The sequence below is a fragment of the Aphis gossypii genome, chromosome 3 (genome assembly GCF_020184175.1).
Source record: "Aphis gossypii isolate Hap1 chromosome 3, ASM2018417v2, whole genome shotgun sequence".
Classification (NCBI taxonomy): Eukaryota; Metazoa; Arthropoda; class Insecta; order Hemiptera; family Aphididae; genus Aphis; species Aphis gossypii.
Window position 1 is genome coordinate 28,905,468 of NC_065532.1, and position 26,247 is coordinate 28,931,714.

At 26.8% G+C, this 26,247-nt stretch overlaps 2 protein-coding genes across 8 annotated transcripts in view; both read right to left on the minus strand.

The window, feature by feature from the left end:
* Positions 1-19,037, minus strand: part of LOC114127688 (protein misato) — a 67,986-nt gene extending 48,949 nt beyond the window's left edge. Inside the window, exon 1 of the mRNA XM_050202453.1 lies at positions 19,031-19,037. The gene's annotated coding sequence lies outside the window, so the exon portion shown is untranslated. The remainder of the gene's footprint in view (positions 1-19,030) is intronic.
* LOC114127667 (regulator of G-protein signaling 17-like) overlaps positions 1-25,751 on the minus strand; it is a 31,076-nt gene extending 5,325 nt beyond the window's left edge. For 2 of the 7 annotated variants that reach the window (XR_007604698.1, XM_027991979.2), the window contains exons 1-5: positions 25,410-25,748; positions 24,661-25,077; positions 3,579-3,811; positions 950-991; positions 97-108 (exon numbers count right to left, since the gene is read on the minus strand). Coding sequence is in view for 6 of the 7 variants with exons in the window: in XM_027991979.2 (XP_027847780.1) it covers positions 97-108; positions 950-991; positions 3,579-3,811 (287 nt within the window). In the remaining variant the exon portion in view is untranslated. Of the gene's footprint in view, positions 1-96; positions 109-949; positions 992-3,578; positions 3,812-14,961; positions 15,011-24,660; positions 25,078-25,409 lie in introns of all 7 variants that reach the window. The other 5 variants (XM_027991980.2, XM_027991982.2, XM_027991981.2 and 2 more) reach the window with 5 other exon arrangements.
* Between the last annotated feature and the right edge of the window lie 496 nt (positions 25,752-26,247).

A 26,247-nucleotide genomic window follows, 5' to 3' on the forward strand; every position in this document is an offset into this window, starting at 1 on the left:
ATAATGTATCTACGATAATACTTTTTTCGATGTATTAATATAAATTTTTATTCATCTTTGTAGATCATATTTTTTTTATTTATACATAATACTTACCAAAAACGATCCCTGTATGCGTGAAAATTCAGAATAAAAAGCAACAAACCGTATGTTAGAGATAAGTATAAGAATTATTTTAATATTATAACCCTAAAATGTTGTTTTTACAAAATTGGTAAGAATAATTGATTTTCTTTAAGAGAAAAACAATGTTAAACAATAATATATTCTTAAGGTACTTTTTACAATTTTAGACTTTAAAATCACATATAACTATTAATAGATGTGTCCAATTTTATATACGATATAAATACAGATGTGTGTTAATAATAATTCATTAAGCTAATGATATATGGTATAAATAATAAATGTAAAGATAATGTTGTTTATCTTCTTAAATGATACAATAATAATGTTTGTAGTCATAAACATTAAAATTAATTCCTATTCAAATGTGTGTGAAATTGTTATAAGATCAAACATTATATTATTGTTAGGTTTCATTACTATACTATTAAATTATAAATATAACAAAACAAAATTTTACATATTAATATATAAATTTATTACTTTTTTTATTAAAATTAAATTTTTAATTCTCAATTATATTTACTCATCTGTATGTTCATATTTTAAAACCTCTTTTTAATTCAATTTAAAACCTATCATTTAAATTATTTATTATATTAAACAATTTAGTGTTTTTTAGTATATTTTAACAACTATCTTAACTTTTTGTGGATGATGATTTAGATTATATAGTTATATGTAATATTATGTATATTGTAAATATTAAATAAAAGAATATACATAATATTATAAAAATATATTATTATTGAAGTTATTTTATATTTTTATTTAAAATTAACACTTCTAGATACAGTTAATGTACAAATTGGTTTTTACTTACCATAGCTTGCATATCCTACTCCTGTACGCATGCAAATAAACACTGATTGTACACAAATAAGTCAATTAAAATAAAATATTAAATAAAAAATATATATATGTCTTAGAACTCAACACAAATAATATGTTGTAGCATTTTATTTTTTTAATATTATATAATTTTATTAATAATTATATATATATATGCCATGACGGTGAAATTCCTCCCTCAGGTAAAAATATGAATATTAACCTATTTGAGTTAGGCAAAATATATGCAGTTTTATATATATATGTGACTAGTGACTTAAAAATGATAACAACATTTTGTAAATAATTTACAAATATTTGCAAATTGGTTTTCAGAATTTGCAAATCATTTCTCAGTTTATTACCTATTAAAAAAGATTAGACGATGATATTAATCTGATGACTGCCGTGTCAGTTGTCAGTAAACTTTTAATGTCTGAGTAATTTTGTTTTCGTTTAAATATCTCGTTTATTCTTGCACTTGCATTGTTATTACACGTTATTTTATTTTAAATGGGATTCAAGAAAATTTTAAATAATATTATGATATCAAAATTATATAAGAAGTTTCCTAAAAAGTTTTACTAGTGTACGTAGTAATTATTTTTGAAAAACATTACGCAAATAAAAGAAAAACTTATTAGAAGGAAATGTATCAGATATAATATAGGAACTGAAAAATTCCGTGGTAGGTATACATACAAAAATCAATGATATTTCTTTTCATGAGACGATCATAATCGTACACCGAATACAGAAGAAATTTAATTAAACATTACATTATATAACATTTTATTTTTTCTTACAAGTCAAGTCATTCCAATAGTGTATTGAACGGGGAAAATTCGTACGAAGTAATGATTACTGTAAAATGACCGACGAGCGAGTGTCCCAAATACCATATGCAAGTATATTATGTTGGTACATTAAATATTAATTCAATATACATAGGTACCTACTAGAAATTTTATATACAAAAAAATATATTTAACTTTATATTGGCTTGACACGGAGGAGTAAACACAACAGTGTTCTAATGGTGTCAGGCAATATATGTCCTCAGTTGCTTTTTCTCAGATGATTGATCACTTGGGAATTCAAACAGAAATGACACACTATTACCCTCTACTATTTATTCGTACCATTTAAATAATTATTGCTACATAATATAATGACATGACTGAAATCTTTTAAAATAAAATAAAGCAAAAACTTTTCTATGTAAAAGTTTAATCTCAATATACATATACATATATAATACATATATATATTATATACTATGAAAATTCCTTATATGATAAAGAAATTATATTATTGCCTAGGAGATATGATCATTTTTATAACTTATTGAACAATATTATCATTATACTACTTTATTACTATTAATTTAAAATTTTATATTTAAAATATAAAAAAATACATAGTTACGCTACATTGCAGATTTCCGCATAGCTACCGCAAATATTTAAGGTAATATTTATGTGTATAATTAATTGCATTATTATATAATAATAATATCCTTTTTCCTTATTCGGAATTGTCTTCATTTCCTACATTTCCTAAATGTTCAACTTTCCGCATATATATAAGATCAATGAACATTATTATTTTTTGATTATAATCTTTCATTATTATTACCTTATTTTTACCATTATAAATATTAAACACAACAAGGCATTTTAATCTTCAGATTTTATCCGTCAAATAGGTAAAACAGTTAATAACGGTGGATAATATACATAATTTCAATCCTTTTTTCCAATTGGTAAATAATATATTATATTTTAGTATTTATTTTTCTATATATACTATATATATATAGTTATATATTTATAACTAACTAAATTATATTATTACTTAACAAAATTTTAATTAATTTGTTATTATTACAAATATCGCTTTTCGCTTTTGATTAACTATTAGAGGATAATATATTTGAATATTAGAAATATGGAATAACAGGGTGTGTGAACAATGAATAAAATAAAGCATTATATTATATTAATATAATTATTGTGTTTATTATTTAATAATTTAATAATTATTTTGATAAAGCACCCAAATAGTTCATTTTTAAATGTTATAAACCATTTAAAGATTTAATAATTATTTTTAAATAACTTTCAGTATATATTCAAGAATATTGTAATTATCGTGAAATATAATAAAAACCGATAGAAGTTTCACACAGTTTAGTTTTGTTTCATATGAAAAGAATAAAAGTATTAGTAATTTTGATAATCGATACGAACAACCATTCGTAATAATAATGATATTATTGTATTCAAATAATTAATTACCTCTTTAAATCTGTTGAAACTACCTAAAAATAATTATTCAAATACAACGAAAAAGTATGACTAGTATGAATAGTATTAACAGTACCATTATAATATATTTAATTCATAGAGAGAAATGAATGGTATCCGTATAAATATTCGCAAAATAAAAAAAATTAAAATATATTTATTCGCTGTCCACATTGCCCGATATTACACATTTTTCCAAAGTAACATGTATAAAAAATAAAAATAAATACTTTTTATTTAATTTTTATTCTACAACGACTATTGGATATTTTTATAGTTAAAAAATAACATAAAATACATAAATATTCTTACCAAGAGCATCCGCAACAACAACACCAACAAGATATGCATGGATGCTTATGAGCGGTTGTCACTTGCGTTTCAATGGCCGCGTTCGGTTCGGCAACGTCTGGAGGCACAGGTAGTGGATCCGTCGGTGTACTGGGATTTCCAGGAGGAGTGAACCTGTGCCTGGCCGTGCACGGTGGCGACCCACCCTGTGATCCAACTGGATCGCCCCTTTCAATCGGCACAAGCACACTCATCTATAAAAAGAAAAATATGTTGTTAAAAATAAATTACCTACGTATATAATATTATGTTATGAAACAACATTTTTTTACACGATAAATTTTATTTTATTTCACATTAAGCACATAATCTACCAAAGATTATTAAATTAGGAAACGTATGTGCAAGAAAAAAATGGGAAATACTCAGTCAATAGAAAAATTCGATTAGTTATAATATTTATATTATACTTTATAAACATCAGTTTTGGAAAAAACGTGTTTTAAATAAATAATTCATTAAATAAAAACAAAATAAAATACTAAAAGTGAAAACATAATATAATAAAATAATTCTTCTAATCTAGGTCATTTTTAAATGATATTTTAACTTCTATCTTTTTATGGGTCATTTATATAATTTTTAAACGTCATATTATAAGTGTAAGAGCGACATTAAAAATCTTTAAATGGCCTAAAAAAATACCATATGTGGTTGCACTGGTTGCAACCAAAGTGTTTTAATAATAAAATTGATTATTCAATTAAGTTACCCTTTGAAATATACGCGAGTACGTGACTAATAACTTCAGTTTCCTTTTTTTCACTATAATGCTAAATTAAAAGCATTGTATTTTTTCCTCAAGGGTAGAATACATTACTAAAAACTAAGCTAATGGATCTTGATTGATTGTTTGGTCACGTAATGTTAACACTTTGACCAAATCTAACCTCATGCTTTCTAGCTACCTACCTTTGTCTTTAGTTATTTTAATGATTTTATTAAATTCAAAAAATACATACTCACTTTGACTTAAGAATAATCAATAACATAACCAAAATAACCTTTTAAATTTTTCAATAAATCTATATATTATAAATGTCAACATTAAATAATAATTAATGTTTATAGTGTATATACTATTATACTAATATATTATTCCATATTTTATCCAGTATACTCGTATTGCTTGATATATTTAATTATGATTATAAATGTTTTTATATTAACTATACCTACTTAAGTGATATTTTTAAGTAAGCTTAATATTTTCTCTATACGTTTTAGTAGTTTTACTTTTTTTTTATTATTATTTATTATAATGCAGAAGTATTCACCAACCTTATTCGCTCTCTGTTTTCTTTAATTATGCAATTTTTAAGTATAATTTTTAAAAATTTTAACTGAACTTAAAGATTATATTTACAAAATTTTAATATAATTTTTTTTTTATCACTTAAGGAGTTAGAACTTTTTCGCTTTTTTGCTGTAAATAATCTAAGCATTTTGTACATAATTTTATTAAGAATCCAAAACAAAATAATTCTCAAATAAATATTTTTCGAGTTATTAAACATTATATGCTGTGAATAATTAATAGCCAATAATAGAGATATTATTAAAACAATTAACATATTATAGTATATTATTATGTATTATTTATTTAACCAAAATACTATTATTATTGATATAATTTATATAGGATGCTTAACGATAATATATATTAATATTAGTTACAATGAATTTCAAATTAATTTAGAAGCATATTACAATGCTTTGTATTTTATTACAATTTTTTTTTATTTATTGAGTTGCCCATTTTTTATTTCAAATCTATTAAACCCATTCATTAAAATAAATAATAAATAACAATCTTATAAAAAGTATAAATAATTATAAATTACTTCTACTTACTATAGTTACTAATGTTTAGTTCTATCTTAGTCATTACTCATTACGGTAATCAAAATTAGAGACAACTTCACATCTCCTTGGTTATTAATTATTTCCGTTAACGATGTTTTGAAAAATGAATTTATATAGAAATATAATCATTACATTATTACTAAATATTATCGATCCGATAAGAGCTCTACAATATTATGACTAAACCAAAACCCGTTATTTTTATAATATATATTATATAGTAACAAACTAACAAGTGATATTTTATGCTTATGTAGAGCAGTCAGGTAACTATGAATTACGTACCTAATATACTTGGCCATACAGATTTACCTAATAATTATTGTCCAATACTAATAATACTAAAATAGTATGATAGGAATAATGTCGTAGAACACACTAAAATAAAAAGGAAAAAAGATAACAGTGGTATAAATTATCTGGTTTTACCACATAAGATTTTCTATACTATGAACTAGGTAGATAAGTATTTTATCATAGTGGAACAAAGTACCTAGGTATTATAAAAAATATGTTTGTTATTTGTTGCTTTTTAGATTCTCCGTGATAAAGTACTAAAATATAATATTAGGTACTGAAATTAATTAATTATGGTTTTTATACATTTGTTTATGTATTTAACGTAAATTTTAGTATTATTAATTTTTAACTCGTCATATTATTTATTGTTGGTATTACTGGTTCAATTATTATTATATTGGTATGTGTAAAACATTGGTATTTTATCAATTAGAATTGTTATAACTTGACTTGTTAGATTTAATTTTTTATTATTAATCTTACCACAAATAATTATTAGAAATCATTGTGTTTGTATAATTCTATTTCAATAATTAATTTCTTACTGATATTAATAGCTAAGAAATTGTGTTGAATTTGTAATTCTTTAGATACTTATATAATGCCATTGATTAATATACAATACACAGTTCAAAGACTAGTCGTGTAGATGAATATTAGTAATAGAATAAGATGATAGTTTAATAGTACTTACTTAAATAGTTTTACTAATTAGTAAATCTTAATCTATGCCCATGAATAAAATATTTATGTGTTACCTACTAATAATTAAACTTATTGAACATTAAGCATATGCATTAAATAATTTTAAAAATTTTTATTTTTAGCTATTAAAATTGATTATATAGATAAAATGTGGGTAATTAAAGTTTGAAAGCCATAAATCAAATTTCTATTACAGTGAACTTCTTTTAAAATCATTAGAAACAAAAATTTGAATACTTAAAGTTACATAAATTAACCGCAATTTTTATCATAATTAAATAATTATTGGGTTAATATACATATTACTCTTTGAAGCCAATTTAAATTATTACAAAATATCTATCTACCTAATATAATAACAATAGTAAACAAAATATTAAAATTACAGTTCAATTTTAAGATATTTTAACATCTGTTTTTGTCTTTTTGTTCAAATCGTCTTGAGTAACCATAGATAATACCTCTAAAATTGAAAATATCAATAAAATCTATAGCAAATTAATATTATTGAATTTTGAACTACAAGAATAATTACTTTAATAATTTATTTTAATAAACTTACTTACTTACTTATTTTTACTTCTATTCTATCCAGTTAAAACATTTGTTGCCAAATGATTATATCATTAATGTTTATTTTAATTTTATTAAAAATACCTTATTAAGAAAGATACAACAAAGTTATACATTTAAATATGTTAGTAATAAATCTTAAAAATGTTAATGCGTTAATTTAAAAATACAATTTTTAATACAGAATAAACTAACAAAAGAAAATATGATTTTGTTATACTATGCATTAAAAATTAATAGTAATCTAAATTCAGTACATTTTTGAGTTAACACTTATCATTTTCCATTAGTTAAATATACTGATTGATTAGACAAAGTTTTCAGTACACTGATCAAAAACTGTATTTGTTTATAAAATAATCACAGCTAATATTCACCATAATATTAAGAGTATAATATACCTTCTATTTAAATACATTATATTAAATCATTTATAGGTTCAAATAATCATTAAACCAACATCTTATTTATAACCATAAAAATTATAACACTCCTATCAATAAATAGCGAGTCAATCTTTATTTGAGCAGCCTAAACCACCGGACAATGTGCAAGTTGCCTACTTCAACTTACAAGCCAACGCTGATTTAATAAACCAAAGTACAAAACGTTTCTTAAAACGTTTCATTTGGAACATTCATCGTTTTATTTAAATATTTAAGGAGAATGTAAACATTAAAAATACAAATATTTTATATTTTTTACTGGGCAATTATACTTATTATATTTAATTATAAAAAACTTTAGAAGATATACTATAATAACAAATGTATAACACAACTCATTTAGTTATACATTATACTTTTCTTAAAAATAAACAAATTCCAATTATATAAATATTTACATATAGATTGATTCAAATTAAAGAATTATAGTGTAAAACATTCTAAGTTAAATTACTATGATAATTAAATGTGAATATTATTTTTATTTTGTCGATTTTATTATTTAATGTTTCTGTAGTAATTGATAGTAAGCTTATTTTAACTTTATTATTTTATTTTATTTTATCAAATGTTTAATACATTTCTCAACATCTAAAATTTTTTTTTCATATTTTTCCATGAAATTTTAAATATAATTTCTTTTTAAAAAACCCTAAATATAAACTCCAATATAAGATTGGAAAAGAAATCGGATTCATTATCATTCTTTATAATGAATTATGTTACCATTTTAACTACCTTTATAATCAGCTAGGTATGAAAAATAAATTAACTAAGCTTTACAGTGATAATCAAATTTACCGGATTTGATAAAAACCTATTAACATCATAGATTTTTCTTAGAAATTATTAAAATATTAAAGTGGACATGTGTTATAAAAACATTTTCACAAATTATAGAATGTTGATAGATTAATAAAAGTTAACAACATTTTCAAATCAACATATTAAAAATTCGAGTTCATATACTACGAGTAGATTAAATTTATCAACATTTTCATAAAAATATCCATTAAATAATAAAAAATAAAAAGTTGATATTTATTTGAAAAACAGAAGTTTGTATCACTATAAGATACTTCTTTAGTGGTCAAAATCAAAAATATATTTAAAATTTAAAATTCTAAGAACTAGACTTTAAATAACTGCATTATTGATAAAATATAAAAAATAGATTGGGCAATGAACATGCTTGGTAAATCACACAATATTATTTATTATATTTTATATATATACTAGATGTGCCTCGCTCTGCTGTGAAATTCGGTCTAAGTGAAATTCGATCTAAATGATATTCGGTCTAAGTGATATTCCCTCTAAGTGAGTACCCTAGGTCGGAGACGGGACTGTAAAGAAAATATCGTAAAAAGTCTAGTAGTCACAATTTTAGTTAACCTAACCTCCGGTGGTTTGGGAGGAGCCGATGGGGTCCTAACCTAACCTTCGAGGGGGTCGGTGTGTGCCTCGATTTCTGGGCTGGTGGAAGCCGCCTTTGGCGCCTTCGAGGGGGTCGGGTGAAAATCGTGTATCAGGAATTCGATGGAAAATTGTAATCGGGTGTCTAGAAAAGAATTAAGTGTCTAGCTATCAGTCCTAAACTTGTCGTAATACTGTTTCCCATTGCATGCCCTGTCTTTTTGTATATAAAAAAATGTATTTAGCGAAAATGGTAGTTGAGTGTCTAGCTATTATTAATCATCACATCACGTAACTAAATCTGTATCCTAAATCTATATCTGACAATACAATCCACCTGCGCCTCCGACGTCGAAAGTCTAATGTTGTATTATAGGATAAAAAGTATAAAGTCGAATAACATATTTTGAGCATTCGAGTCGAGTTGTCAGTTATCATTGGGAAAAATCGAATTAAACGCCATTATTAAACCCACCACCACGTAGGCAATCCTACTGCGTCGGATCGCGGACAATGTGTGAATAGTAGGTTATGATACCAATATATATAATATAATGTATATGAACAATCTCATACCGTGTCCCGTCGCATGCCTCCTGGTTTTTTTTTTATATTATAAAATGTATTTAGTGAAAATGGTAATTGAATGTCTAGCTATCAGTCATCATAATATGATGTAAATCGATGTCCGAAAGTTAAATCCATAATTGTCATACTTCCTAATGTCAAAGTTCAGATATTGTTTTTGATATAAAAGAAACTATAAAACATATCAGATGTCATAAAAATTGAAAACATAACAATTCAAAATGTACTCCCTTAACGCGTTATAGTAATACACTTAATAATATGTATATATATACTTATAATAATAGCGGCCGGTGTGCCTCGCTCTGCTGTGAAATTCGGTCTAAGTGAATACCCTAGGTCGGAGTCGGGACTGTAAAGAAAATATCGTAAAAAGTATAGTAGTCACAATTTTAGTTAATCTAACCTCCGGTGGTTTGGAAGAAGCCGAGGGGGTCCTAACTTAACCTTCGAGGGGGTCGGTGTGCCTCGATTTCTGGGCTGGTGGAAGCCGCCTTCGGCGCCTTCGAGGGGGTGTGTGTAAACATCGTGTTATCAGGAATTTGATGGAAAATTGTAATCGGGTGTCTAGAAAGAAATCATACACTAAAAAAGTAAGAAAAGTACTGAAGTGGAGTAAATAAATACGAAAAATGGTAATTGAGTGTCTAGTTATCAGTCCTAAACTGGTGTAATACCGTTTCCCATTGCATGCCCTGTTCTTTTTGTATATAAAAAAATGTATTTAGCGAAAATGATAGTCGAGTGTCTAACTATCAATCATCACGTCATCACGTACCTAAATCTATGTCTGACAATGCAATCCGCCTGCGCTTCCGACGTCGAAAGTCTAATGTTGTATTGTAGGATAATAAGTATAAAGTCGAATTACATGCGAGCATTCAAGTCGAGTTGTCAGTTATCATTGGGAAAAATCGAATTAAACGGCATTAAACCCACCACGTAGGCAATCTGACTGCGCCGGATCGCGGACAATGTGTAAATAGTAGGTTATGATACCAATATAGTATAATATGAACAATCTCATACCGTGTCCCGTCGCATGCCTGGTTCTTTTTTTTATATTATAAAATTATTTAGTGAAAATGATAATTGAATGTCTAGCTATCAGTCATCATAATATGATGTAAATCGATGTCCGAAAGTTAAATCCATAATTTTCATACCTCCTAATGTCAAAGTTCAGATATTGTTTTTGATATGTAAGTGTAAGAAACTATAAAACATATATTATTTTTTTAAGTATTAAGTAAAAGATAAATATTTTTAATTTAAAAAACATATCAATTCAAAATTACGTACTCCTTAAACGCGTTGTAGCGTACTACGTCACACTTTATATGTATATATACTTATAATAATCGTAATAATATGGTATTGAAAAAAATCGTTAGACGTATGTATTTATCGTATAAGAGAAAGCAATAGCTTTAATTTTCAAAATTCAAATTAAAAATCAAAAACTAACTCGAAAAAAAATGCAAAAAATTGTTGGATACGGGCGGGAAGAGACGTTAATTAGAGCGTCGCCGTAAAAATGCGCCAAAGGCACAGCCAGAGAGGGAATCGAACCCGCTCTACCTCCTATTACCTACCACGGGGAACTTACGCCTTATCCTATCGACTACAGTTTAAGCTGGATACTGATGCCGAATCTCGAGCACTTAAACCGTTTCTGTGTTGCGACGAATTTTTCGTTCAGCTCAGTTTTAATTCGTATAATTCGTGTGTAATAAAGCTTAATTATTCTTATTAATTATCTATTTAATGTATATCTGTAACACTACCTACTTAAATACCTTAATCATACATCTATTTAACGTATTTAATAATAAATCTACAAAATAAGCCGTTAACGTTTCTCAAAGCAACGTACAGTTGAAATACTCATATCTATAGGTATTTTTATAACATATTATAATCATGTACACGAACATTGTATTGTTGGTGAAATGTCGTCTAGAAACACACAGCAAAACAAACAACCAACGGTTGAATATAAAACAACATCTTTTTGTATTATAATATACAAATTATCAGACAGATCGGAAAAAAACAGTCGAATAAAAACAAAAAATCGAAGGAAAACGTCGTCGTACTCGGAAGACCCCAAAACGCACGGAACGGAACGGAAAACGTTCGGAAAAGTATGAAAATCGTTAAAAAAGCGAACATTTTTCGAAAAACCGCATAATAATCGAGCGAAAATCGAAAACGCGTTAAATACGTATAAAATACTATAACAAAAGTGTCATAAACATTTCCTACAGAAACTCTTAGGTATGATTAAGAATATTTGCAATTACAACTTTGACTTACCTAACTATACCTGTACTCAACTCTTTCAGGGGCTTTTATATTATGAGACATATCAGTTTTATATGTAAATGAAGAGTATGCCATCATATATACCTGTATAATAATTCCATATAGTTCGTGTGTAATAAAGCTTATATTAATATTAATTGTCTATTTAATATAACGTTTCCCAAAGCAACGTACACTTGAAAATACAACAACATATTTTAATATAACAAGAGCCGATAAAAAAAAAAAAAAAAAAAAAAAATCGAAAAAATAATAAAATCGTCGAAAACCCGCATAATAATCGAACCTAACCTAAGAAAAACGCGTTATCGAGACGGCGGCGTTGGAGAACCGCCTGTTTTCGCGATAACGACGGCGGCGGGCCATGGAAGAAAAAACGGCGACCGAGGCGCACTCTTTTCATAGTGAAACGAACTATTGTTCACGCTTTATTATATAAGATATAACTAAACTTTGTTCTAAGAAATTCATAATTCTTTTTTTAGATGATTTATTTTTTTATAGCAATCTTTATTTATAATTTTATAATCGAAAATAAAGTATTTTTAGGGTTGAAAGCAACTGAGACATTTTTAAAATGACCTTCTAAAACACAATCTCTGAACCATCAACTTTCAATCGATAGAAAAACGATATGAAACTTTTGAAGAACTTCTTTTATCCAAAAACATAATCTTAAATAAAATAAAATAAAAGCACACATAATTTAAAAACAAATAGCTTTTTGCTCTTTACAAAAACTAAAACTATTTCTATTATAAAGGCAATAAAATAATTTAATATAGTAAACTATAATATAATATTTATATCCTGTCATTTATATACTTTTATATAAATAACATAGTTATCTATACATAATAGATATGTAACCTACATTTATTCTTTCGTAGTCTTATATTTTTTATTCTATAGCTTTTAAATTAATATCTATTATATATGGGAGTATTAATGTTGAATTACAAAGTTATAAAATGTTACACTTAGTTATTTTTATAAATTATATATATGTGATAACCGCGAGAAGCTTAACCACTTGAAAATAAGCTCAAACCTCCCCTAAATTAGTTTTTACATACATAATAAAAAAACTAAAAGAGGTAGTTATAGTAATTGAGATAAACCATTTTTAATTTTTTGTAAATTGTATAATACACAATAATTACAATATATATTTTATTAAATAAAATACTGAATTAATCAATATATTTTAAAATCTCTATGTTATATTTGTGTACGTATATTCAAAAAAATATCCTTAATGAATCTTCGTAAAGACATCACTTAAAGCATTTTTTTTTCAAAACCAGATAGCTGGAATCGATTATGTCTAGGATTGTCAAATTATTAACTTATTAAAGAAATCGATAGTTAAATAAATACTGCACAAGTTAAGGTTTCGAACTTCAACGTGCTAAATGACACTTACAGATCTAGTCCAGGTAACAGTTTATCGAAAATTAATTCATCAATAACATTTTTTGTCAGTGTATTTTTCATCAGTAATAAAAATATTTTATGTGCTTACTTAATTTCTATTAAGATTACTTAAATATTAAATCATATTAAATTTAGACATATAAAATATATATTAATTAAATGTGTTGTTAAAATTATATATGTATTTTTTTTTTAATTTATATTATTATAACAGTATACATAATAGAAGTTTGATAAAAATATTTATAACATGACTGTAATAACGTGCCACTATAACGTAGTCCTTATACTAAGATTGGAAGATAAGGAAATAGTTTCAAATTATTATCTATTGAACACGAACACTAAACATGAAATTTTAAAACAAACCAAAAATATGTATTATTCGGCTAATTATGTTTTCAATAAATTGTGGATTTGAATAATATACTTTTTATGAATAACGCCTATTCATAAAATATCCAAATATCGAAACAAACTCAGAATAATATATACTTACTGCCTCAAAACAATTTTAACAGTTAAAAAAAAAATTAAAAACTCATACCTAACAATAATGGTTTCATATTACAGTAAGAGCTATTTGTTTCATAGTTATGTAACTTCTTTTAATAGAAGTAAGAGCGCTTCAAAAATAGCATAGAAACTTATATTAACCAATGTCTACTACATTTTAAAACTTTAAATGTTACTGAAAATTCAAAAATTCTCAATACATGTACCTAATTTAGTATATTGTGAAATGTATTTTTCTTAACTTAGTTCAAAATTTGAATATGAAAATTGATTCAATTTTACAAAGTACGATAATATTATAAAAATTATAAAATACAATTGTTTTTAATAACAACCTTTTAGAGTTTAAATATCACTACCTAACAAAGTATATACCTACTTTTAGTTTGAATTTTAATAATTATAAATTTTATAAGTGAAATTAGTAATGCAAGTATTAAAATATATTTTTTGAATCTATTATTTTATGTTTAAATTTTAAGCAAGATCCTTGTCTTCCTTTCAAAAAAGTCATTACATCAGTAAATTGAGGTCGTTGTTTTTTTTGTATGCATTAGTTATTTATCAACTACAATATTTAATACTTTATTATACCTTACTAAAAATATATACGTGAGATATAACATTATTAAATTTACGTTTACAAGTATGATTTTTTAAATAAAATATTTAATATTATTTATCGTATATTACTGAAATCAAAAATATCATACTATTATACCAATTACTATATATTACTATTATAATAGGTGTAATAGATATTATTATATGATAAAGTAAAATATATAGCTGATAACTATTCTAGTCGGTTTCAAGGATTAAAAATTAGAAATATTTTTGTGCATTATTAATTATTATTTACGTATATGTACTCATATATGAAATCTAAAGTAATTTTTATTTTTTTAAATTATAAGACGTTTATTACCAATATTATCTTAAGTCACCACTCATCAGTATTACTACTAATAATAATAATAATAATTCAAATTAAAACTACTTTAATAGTTAAGAAGCGTAATTAAAAAAATATTAGAATCACTTGTGATTTAAATCCTTAATATTAATACTCCAATTATAATATTTTAGATCGAAAAAGCGAGCACACACATTCATCTATTTATTATTAGATGTCACTATAAATCGAGTATCTACACACACATGCGTACCGAAATTGCCTATATATATCGCCGTCATATCTTAATCACTTGCAATTATCTGTAAACAATTTTTAAAAGTTTTTATACTGTAATATTTTAATTTTAAGTATAGTTAAAATTAAAGTTTTCTTATAAGAAAAATATAAATTTTATAAATTGATATTCAATGGGGCAATAACAGTTCAGTAATTTATCACAAGTGTATACACGGATACAAATATTACATAATAAAAACTCATCACCCAATCCAAATATGTTTTTTATTATAAGTTGCAACAATTTATTTTTAAAAGTTTAAAAATCGTTTTTAGAATACATTTGCAAAATTTAATTTAAACTAGTGGTTCTCAAATTTACATTGTAAACGTCAAATATGATAAGGTTATAGAGTATTCGACCGTTGCACGTATGGCGGCACTGCAGACGATTCGCTTCACTAGAACACTCCACGTACTATTACACCAGGAATTGGGTGCCCGTAAAACATCCCCTAAAAACCTCAATTATTAACCAAAACCCAAACTTGCTACGTAGCATTTACTCGACTAGACTTTATAGACAATTCTATTTTGGCAGATATGAGAACGATTTCACATAATATATAATTCTATTAAACAAATCTCGAATTTCATCGACCATTATTATAGAATATAGATGAAATAGTTGTATATTGAATTTTTTTTTATATATATATATTGTAGGTGATATACTAAAATTGCTTAGTTCGTATTATTTGATGGGCATGATACGATAAAAAAAAAGAAAACAAACAAGCAACCAGTATTTAATATTAGTACAATAGACAATAGTGTTCATCGTTTAACAGAGCTACGAAACGTATAGACAAAAACAACAATACGATCTCATCGTGTTATTCGAACGGAGTTCTAGGAAATTTGGGGTTTTCATTCAATTTGGAAACCACTAGAAATTTGTTGAGCGTATTCGTAGATCACGAGTGGTCGGGTGTACCTCGTAAAGTCGATTTAAGGGAAACGACAACGACAATGGCAGTAGTGGCGGTGGTGGCTGCCCAGCCGACGTTTAGTGAATGACCGTACAACGGTGATCGGCGCGCGCGCGCGCGCACCCACCGGGCCCCCAATCAATATGCCGGGGACCCAGTCCCGCCCCGGGCGTACCTGCCCATAACATAACCCGGTTATTTACTATATCCACCGATATATATATATCCAGCACTTCCGCGGGGGTTTCAAAAAACGCTTCCGATCAATTCCGGCAACGACATTGTACCTATATGTGCACTGTAAATAATAGTAATACATAAACGTATAATAATAATATATAGTGTGTTCGACGATCACTGGACTCTGATGTGTCAAGTATAATTTCTTTTAAACCCTCTACGCCACACACACACACGCGCGCTGGTGTATGTACCTCTGGATTCTAGCAAGTGAGAAACTTACAACTGAGGTCTTATAGCAATTTAAATAATATATAATGTTATGTTACTGAAAAAATTCAAAATCGAACAAACCTCAGGAATGCCCAGTCAAAACGTGAATTGAACACGGCATTAGGCAAAATATCATATTATGACATTTTCCCGGTTAAACCTACAGATGTGACCAATATAATTTGAATAAAAACGTAGGAACTCTATATTTGAGTTTTTCATATAATATTCTAAAATAGTAAATAATATTATATTATTTTAATTCGAATAAAAAAATAAAAGATCTAAGTACCTCAATGTTAAACTTTTGTCGTATTTTTTTTATTAAATGTACTATTTCAAATGATCAATTTAAAAAAATCATAGCGCCTGATGTGAAAGTAGTTGCTATGGTTTTACTAAATTTAATGGTCACAACTAGGTTTGCCCGAGTGTCATAGACAATTGCCTTGGCATTTCTAAGATTTGTCCGATTTCAACTTTTTTTCCATATTATATTATGTTTAGTAATAATTTTTTTGCGCCCTAAATATGATTTCTATTGTTTGTCTATTGGATTTCCAAATAATTGTGTTTATTATGTTTCAATGAGTAAGTTGAACACGCGAATTTACTACGTGCAAGTTCACACATATTAAATGATATTTTTGTATATTCTGTAGTGAACTAATCTTATTAGCTTATACGTCAACATATAACATAATATGTTCTAGCACATCGTCAACCACAATTTGTTCAGTGTTAACCTATGTATTGTATTTATTTTCAAAAACAAGTGGACAATATGTTTCGATAAAATATACAATTACAAAAAACTACACTGTATGTTATTATAACCGTAATTTAGCAAAACAAATTCTCTGATGATTATTCCGTCAATATAATTCGGTAGCAAATATATATTAATAATGTAACAACATATAAATGCCCTCATCAGTCCAATCAATCAAAATAATCTCATAGTTAAGTTATACTTTAATTAAAAAGCCTAAAACAATATATGTAAACATTTAAATTATAAGTGCATAATTCTTTTTGATACCAAGCCCGAACTAAATATTTTGACAGAGTCTAGAAAAATGCATACATAGTATGTAAATAAAAATGTATTTCCTTCAGTTAGATAATCTAATTAATATAATAACACTTAACATAAAACGGATTTTTCATTCATAATAATAAATAACCATTAAATAGGTAATTATAATGCACTCAAATATTGATAACATTTCAAACTGGATAATGTATATCATATAAAAATACTAAAAAATTGTACTCCGTTCTATAAATTTTAGATAGTCAAATGGAAATTGTAACTTGAAAATCGTGTTAATTCAGTATAATACATAATAATAAATAATTTATTGTAAATAAAAACATGATATACTATTTTTCTATATTGATAAATGTTCACGGTTAAAAACTCTTTCTATATTTCTCTAACTCTAACCACTAAGTTGGTAAATCATACAATATAATGTAAATAAGACAAGTTGTCAATGGAAATTTAAAATCAATAGTGATATACGTCAATGCAATAAAATTTTTAAAATGTTCAAAAAATAAATAAGTAAAACCAACATAAAATCAAAAAATATCTCTAGGACACAATATATAGGTATATGTGATTAAGTGAAGGAATACAATACATGTACATATTTATTTATTAAATACTGATAAGTTTTACTGATAATTAATAAATACACAATGTTTTTATGAAAGCTTGAATGTAAAAATTAATCATGGTAATTTACAAGAGAAAGACAATAAAAATTATACTTATACAAATAGAACAAGATAAACAACTATCGACAACAAAAAGTATTAGTTATTAATAATTGCATTCATATATTTTTACCCGTTTTTTAAAAAAAAATACTCATTTTCTCGAATAGTATTGCAATTTTATAATTTCTTTAATAACTATTTTTAAAAACATTATATTTTATATTATTTTGAAAAACAACATGTAATTTTTGATTTGTATTCCAAATTATAAAAATCAATGTGTATAAATGTCTTTAATAGTTAGCTTTTTTCCCCAATTTTTTTTTTTTTTTATTGTTCTTTATTCGTACATACTACATATTATATATAAATATATATATCATGGCTGTATCCTATTTACTAATTATTGCGCATTTTATATTTCTTGTAACCAATAAAATAAACCAAAATATTCCAAAATAATATATTTTTCACCATGTATGAAATTTGATGTCTGAATGAATATAATATACCACTCAAAACATTTTAAAATACTCATAAATTATAACTGATTAAACATTAAGGACCATTCTTACAATTTCCGGTTAGTATTTAATAACGTTAACCGGCAAAATTTCTTATGTGTTAACCGATAGAAGTCTACCAGTTAGTCTTAACCAATACTTAACTGGACACTGTAAGAACGGCCTTAATTTGAGTTTTGACTTTTATATTATATTGAAGTTATCAGAAAAATATTCTGTTTTGAAATGTAAAATGAAAATTTTATGTGGTCATTAAAAAAAGTAAAATTAAAAACTAATTTCGATAAAAAATAAAAAATATACAATATTTTTTTCAAAATATTGTATTTTGAATGACTTAAAATCATTAAAAAAAAAAAAAAATATTTCAAAAATATTCATACTTAACAAGAAAATTAGTGTTTACCTTTAAATTAACCACGCCGTATACGTTAAATTAAATAAACCGTTGCGCACTCTCCTAATTATGTATAATTTAATTTTAGAACACGTTTTACTAGATTAATTTAATAAATATTAATTTTTAATTAAAATTACTAAATTAAGATTTTAAACTATTATAGGTAGTTAAATGACTAAGTTTCTTTTACCTTAATAAGATTTTTGGTAAGTTCGTAACAATTAATTATAAAAAAAAGCGTAATGGAAAGCATTTCTTGTCATAAAATTGTATGCATTTAATAAAAAATAAACGAAGGGGGTGGTTAATCGTGTGAAAAAAACAACAGTGAACAGAACATGATCGATAATGTCCCTTCAGAGACGTGAAACTAAAAAGCAAGAGCATTGTACGTATACTATACATTCGTGATTCGTATTGAATGTAGTTTTTTAGTTCGTGATTTATGACCTTAAAAAACTTCTGTAAAAAATGTTTCCGTCAAACCCTTTAAATTATCAGTCGTTCTGTTTTCAACTTATATTTAATGATATCCATTTTAATTTCAACGAAAAATTCTACCTGGAAAAATGATCATCGTTATTATTATATTATACTCAATGGCTATATATTAAGACAAATCAACAACATACACTCAAGAAGTTATGTTTTGCTTAAAAAATACATTTTTATGATAAAATTGATAATATATTTATATTTTACACTTATTAAAAAATAGAATAATTAGTTATTGCCATAGAGTATAAAGAACATTAAAAGGTTTTCGTAAGTTATACCTTACACTAAAAAATAAAAAGAATTATTTCACTTTTAATTGATTTTAATTTTAAAATTAATCACAATTATTTTTTTCCATGTATATTTTTAAAGTATCAATGAGTTTATGTTAGTAAAAAACATATTATGTGAGTATATTGTTTAAATAACGATAAAACATTGAGTTTTAAAAATGTTAAATATTAATTAATACTAAACATGGTGAAAATAAAACCAGCTTTCTTTATGATTAATCAATGTTCAATAAATGTTAGTGAATTGTTATTAATTTATATCTTAATTTACTATTATTTTTATTTAGTACAGTTTTTACTATTATTATTATTATTATTATATTATTATTATGCTTAATTCAGTTTTAAAAAAATATTTAAAAAATACTAAAATCGTTAAGAGCGTCATGTAATAAAAACCACACTTCTTAAAGTGAATACAATTTAATCGATTTATTTTAAAGTTGCAATCTACATATCAAAAAAATATTTTATAATATAATTTATTATTTGTATGTTTAAAAATACTTATTTCTGTGAAACGTTTTAAAACTAAATTGATAAATAATAATGATCAAATTATAAATATAATCTATGATTATACTATGATCTTCAAGTGTGATAACACTGATTAAAAAAATAAAACTATACTTGATAAATTATTGTCATTTATTACCAACAGTATTTTATTTCCTAAAAAAAAAAGTATTTACTTTAGTTTTTGTAAAAGTAAATGATTAAGAGGGGAAACTTTTCAAGTGCCACAGTCATATTATTTTTTTTTTAATTATCTCTTTATCTTCACGTTTTTTCTCAGCAACTTTTTTTTAAGCGGTTGGTCTCTTTTTATGGAATCTAATCTAATCTATCATCTTTATAAACATTTCCATCAGTCACCAGTACTAAATGACATTATCCCAAATGTAATATATTATATACGTATTAAATTTTCATCGTTGAAATTGTCCAGCTCGTACTATTATACTAAAACATTTTGTGCCTAAAACTCACTTCAAAAAAATACTTTTCGTGAATACAATTCAATTAATTTTATTTTGATATTTAATATATGTATTTTGTCTTAAACAATCACACAATTTATACTAGATAACGAATTTCACAAATTAATATACATAGTGACTTGTGCCGAAGAAAATAAATTAAAATAATACAATGTTCACTATAATGTGTTATGGATAATACTAGTTAGTAAGTAACTTTTTCCATTTTATAAAATTATTAATGTTTTACATTTTTAATGACAAAGCTTTTTTACCACTTTTAATTACAGTATTAATAACAACCTATAATTTAATAAAGAATTAATATATTATCCGTTTTCATTATAAAATATATATTAAAAGTACCTATACAGCGTTTAAATAAATACTGTTTTATTTATAAATAACTATACTTTACTATACTATGACAAAGTTTTTGATAATCTATGTATTGCCTTGTATTTTATGACCTATCAATCCAATTACAAAAATTAAACCAGTAATTATGTAATATATAGGCTACAATAGGTTTTATTGCCATTACAATATTTTAGTAGATTGCATAAAATATATCTTAAATGAATATCCATTATAAGTTGGTACGCCATATTTTAGTCCACGGTTGCAATAAATAAGAGTGGATACCCGATTATTTTGCATTTGGTAAAAAGTTTAAATGCCAAAATTTTAGAGACAAAATATAATATACGAATACCTATTGAAAAAGCATTTTATTTAAAATGTATACATTTTAAATCTTATTTAGTATTTAGTATTTAATATTTACAATTTTCAAACAAATAAATTAAATGTATTTCTCTTGTGTACATAAATAACAAATATATCTAAATTCATACCAGAATATTTTCTAATTTATGAGTAACCTAATATAGATTAGGTACTAAGCATTTAGCATATTATTATATATTTGTACTCCAATTTCCAACTATATGCGACTAAACGTTATTTTTCTTATATCATATAAATAAAAAAATACTTATAGTCTGCTGTACAGAAAATTCAATTGTTTGCATTCTTCAATAACCAAGAAAACTTTTTATCTATTTAAAATTATGAAGATTTAATTTATGAATATAATTATATATATATTCTGACTGATGAAAAAATTCAAAAAAATGATGAAGAAATGTATAATTCAATTATAATTAATTTTAGAATAGAAAAAAATGATATAAAGTATAATTTATTATTAATTAATAATATTTCTTTTTTTTTTATGTAGCTGATGATACTGATGATATACCTGTATTTATATTCATGCCGCATATCTATTTTATAAACTAATATGTATATTCTAAAAGTAAATATGAGCTATGAGGAATGAGATGAAAAGAGTGACGAATTGAAAATTGTCTATCGATGTTTTAAAAACCTAAATCCACAACTGACCATAATTATGTTTCTGTTAAAACGTCTTGTACTTAAATTATGTTAAATTATTCCCATCATATATTTAATTTTTAATCAGTGGATTCTTAAATTTTATTCGTTATATATATATATACATTTTGTATAAAATATAACATATCGCCTATGATATTCTTAAACGTTTTAATAAATTTAGGCAATGAAAATATTATTTATAGTATTATAATAATATATACAATTTTCATACAATATTATAATTACCTAGAACAACTATTTAATACAAACGGGAAAATATTAGAAATAAAATATTAAAATATTCACATCCAAGAGCTTCTATGGTTCGAAATACCTATTAAATTAAATGATATAACATTTTAGTAGTCTCCCGATAATCATGAAAAAAACAATTCATGAATGTTTTACATTATATTCATATATATCCAGTATTCATATGTATATGAAATTAAAATAAATAAATAAATAAAGTAATGAAAAAAAGTGGCAAATATCAGTATAATATGCTTCTTAAGTATATACAATAATCTTATACTGAAACTCATGTACCGCATAATACAAAATTAACCTAGTAATCCAGCATGCTAATTAAAAATCTTATGATGAAAATAGAAGTGGTGTACTCTTATAAATTTAAACAAATAATAATGTACAGTACTGTACAGATTTTAATATTTTTCAAATAACGATTAATTAAATACATACAAATATTGAAAAAATATTAATAGCTGCATGGCACCGAATTAATTCTAAAAAACCGTTATATATTAGAATCCTCAACCTACTTGATAATCTAGAAAATATATGAAACTACTAATATTTTAAGACTTTAAGTCATAGGATAACCAAAAAATAATAATAGAATTCAACTCGTTTCGTTTTCTTCAAATATCTTGTAAAAATGTGTAAAAATTAAAAAAAACTTAAATATCTGGAAAAGTATTTTAAACAAAACTTGATTTTCTCTAGAAAGATCAAAGTCTTGTATCAAAGCTAACAATATCACATTTTTTCATTTTATCGATAACATTTGAAAGTATCAATTGTTTTCCAAATAATTATATTTTAAATGAGTTATACTAAATAAATATTATAGTATACAAATATGTATTTTTAGTTAAAAAAAAAATCTAAAACCAGAGAAATCCTAAAACATGCAGGCAATTGCAAAAAAAATATTATTTACACTTTCAGTAGTCAGTTAAATAATAATGAAAAAAAAATGTTGATATTTACAATGTATAATGTATTGATGCGCTGTTTTTTTTCTCCAACCTGAATAAATAAAACATATGCAAATATTTAACCCAACTGACATCTCTTTCCATACCTATGAATGTCCAGTTTCATAATAATATTAATATGAAATGCTATATTCAAGCATTTACAATAATTTAAATGTATTTGTTCATTGTTGTCAAGCCAGAAAATTGTGCACAAAAATAAATCATTATTTTATATCTACGATACGAAAATTTAACTTAATATAAAAATTATGCTTTCCGAGAAAAAGTATGAATACGTTTTAATCGTTTTGACAATTACATTTAAGTTATAATGTAGACACGCTTAAATAACAGGTGTAAAAGTTTATGTGCGGTGGTGAACTAGATACAACAACACAATTATATTTTTTTTCATATTTATTAATAATCTGATGATGAGCTCAATTATACGTTCAAACATTTTACATTTTAAATGACTTAAACAATATTATGGACGTATAAATCTGTGATTATGTTATCCAGCACTCTCAGATACTGTAAAAATCACTAGCTATTTCGAGTAGTTTAATTTGTTTTAATTTTTTTACTATAAAAACAAAAACAATAATACTAGGTATGTAATTATACTATTATCACGTCTTACGGGTTTTTTTTAGTTCTAATGAATAATAGACGTTATATAGATAATATGAATAATATTAAACTTACGATGTAAAGCTTAATCGCATTATACAGCGATAACTTTCAATAATGTGACGGAATTAACGATAAAATTGCGTTCCTAAATCATATCGACACGATTTTATACGATTTATTAAAATGTATACGTTTATAAAAACTTTATAATACGCGATGGGTATATAATTAATCGCGGCGCGTTGCACGGTGCTGCCGTTTTTTGGCGGAGGGGAAGCATTTATGCGGAGTGCCCATATATGATGGCAATTGACGCGGGGAAGGGTAGCGAGGGGAGGGTATAACGAATAAGTGGGTGAGACGGTGGCGAGTAGTGGTGGGTAGTAAGGGCGATGGGTGGCGCGCGCGAGCAAGGAGCATATAATAGTACGACGACTGTAGGGCGTGTGTGGGTCGGCGTACAAGTGGTGACCGGGCGGAGGACCGGTGCGGGGTGTCGGACGGGCTGTGAATGACCAGGTGGTGGTGGTGGTGGTGGTAGTGGTGGTATCGGTTCGGGTGGAGAAGGGTAAGAAGAATCGTCTACGGGGTACGCGTACCTTTTGAGACACCGCTGCGCTGGATCATTCAGATAGGATTGTCAACTGATTTCAGGTACATGACGTGCCGCGTACGTGGTACACACGGCCTGTACGCGATGCCGTCGCGCTGTCCAGCCGTACTCCATTCGCCGCACACGCCGACGTTCCCGCCGGTGCCACTGGTGCTGGTGCAGGCGCTATTGGTACCGGTGCTAGTGTCGTTGCTGCCCGGCGACCAGCCGAATAGCATCGTCGACGGCCGGCTATAGCACCCGGACCTAGCTGTAGACTTCCACGACCGCGTTCGATGTCGTCTCCCGGCGATATTCGGTTATGGTTTCCTCGTTTTCGGGCCGACCCGTTCACCGGTCGCGGTCCTATCCGCGTCGCGTCTCGCCCACTACAGCGACGGCGACGGTACACCGCACAGATCGCCTGCCAACCGCATCATAATACCATTATACATATATGAGTACAACTTACTGACAATACATATATATAACGAACGATTCCGCGACTATATACCTTCGCGCACGACCGTTCGCGACACTATACTATTATTATTATTATTATAATTATGGTTAAAAAAAATAGCGCCACACGGCTACGCGGGTCGCACGACAACAACAAAACACATTATATATCGTTATTATTATTATTATTATTGCATATTATAATAATAATATAATAATATTGAAAGTATATTATGGCATCGCATACCGCGACGGCGTTAAATAGACACGACAGTGACGTCGATGATGACTTACTCAATAGTAATTATTATCGCACGCGTGCACACCACCGCTACGGCATAACGACAAAACGGTACGCTGCTGCACCGACGGCATAATAATATAACATAATAACAAAACAACAACAACAACAACAACAACGACAACGACAACGACAACAACAATAACTACGCGCGTGTATATTGTGCGTATAATAATATTACAATATAGAGGACGACGAGCCTCGCCAGCCAGCCAGCGCGCGAGGTAGAGCCCACCGCACGGACCGAGACACTCAAAAAACTGACGACGCGGAGGGCTTACGGGAGTACGCACTACTCCAGTTGACCTGACGCCGCGTGCACACGCACACACACAGACGGCGGATTAGCCCGACTAGAAGGACCCTCCCGCGCACCCTGCGCGAAAACGGCAACGCGCCCGCGCCCGCACACGCTCACACGTATACGCCGTACACACACGCACGTGTACAAACACACGCACACGGTCGCGCCAACCCGCATTACGACACACACACACACACACACACACACCCGCGCGCACACACACACACGGTAAGCGCGCGCGCACGCACACCGACGCTGGGCGCGCGCGCTCGATCGCTCGTGGACCGGGCGCACGCGCACCCGGCCCGCGACACATTTCGTGCACTTGCGTGGCCCGCGCTCGCGCACACGCACACAAAGACTTGTGGAAACCGGGTCATCCGTAATTCACCAATCAGTGCGGCCAAAACGGCACAGACCCATTACCGTTCCAAACACCTGTAAACATTTACATTTACGCGGAGCTTGCTGTACAATATTTTATGACCCACAACACTATATATTATTATTGTCGTCGTCGTCGTCAT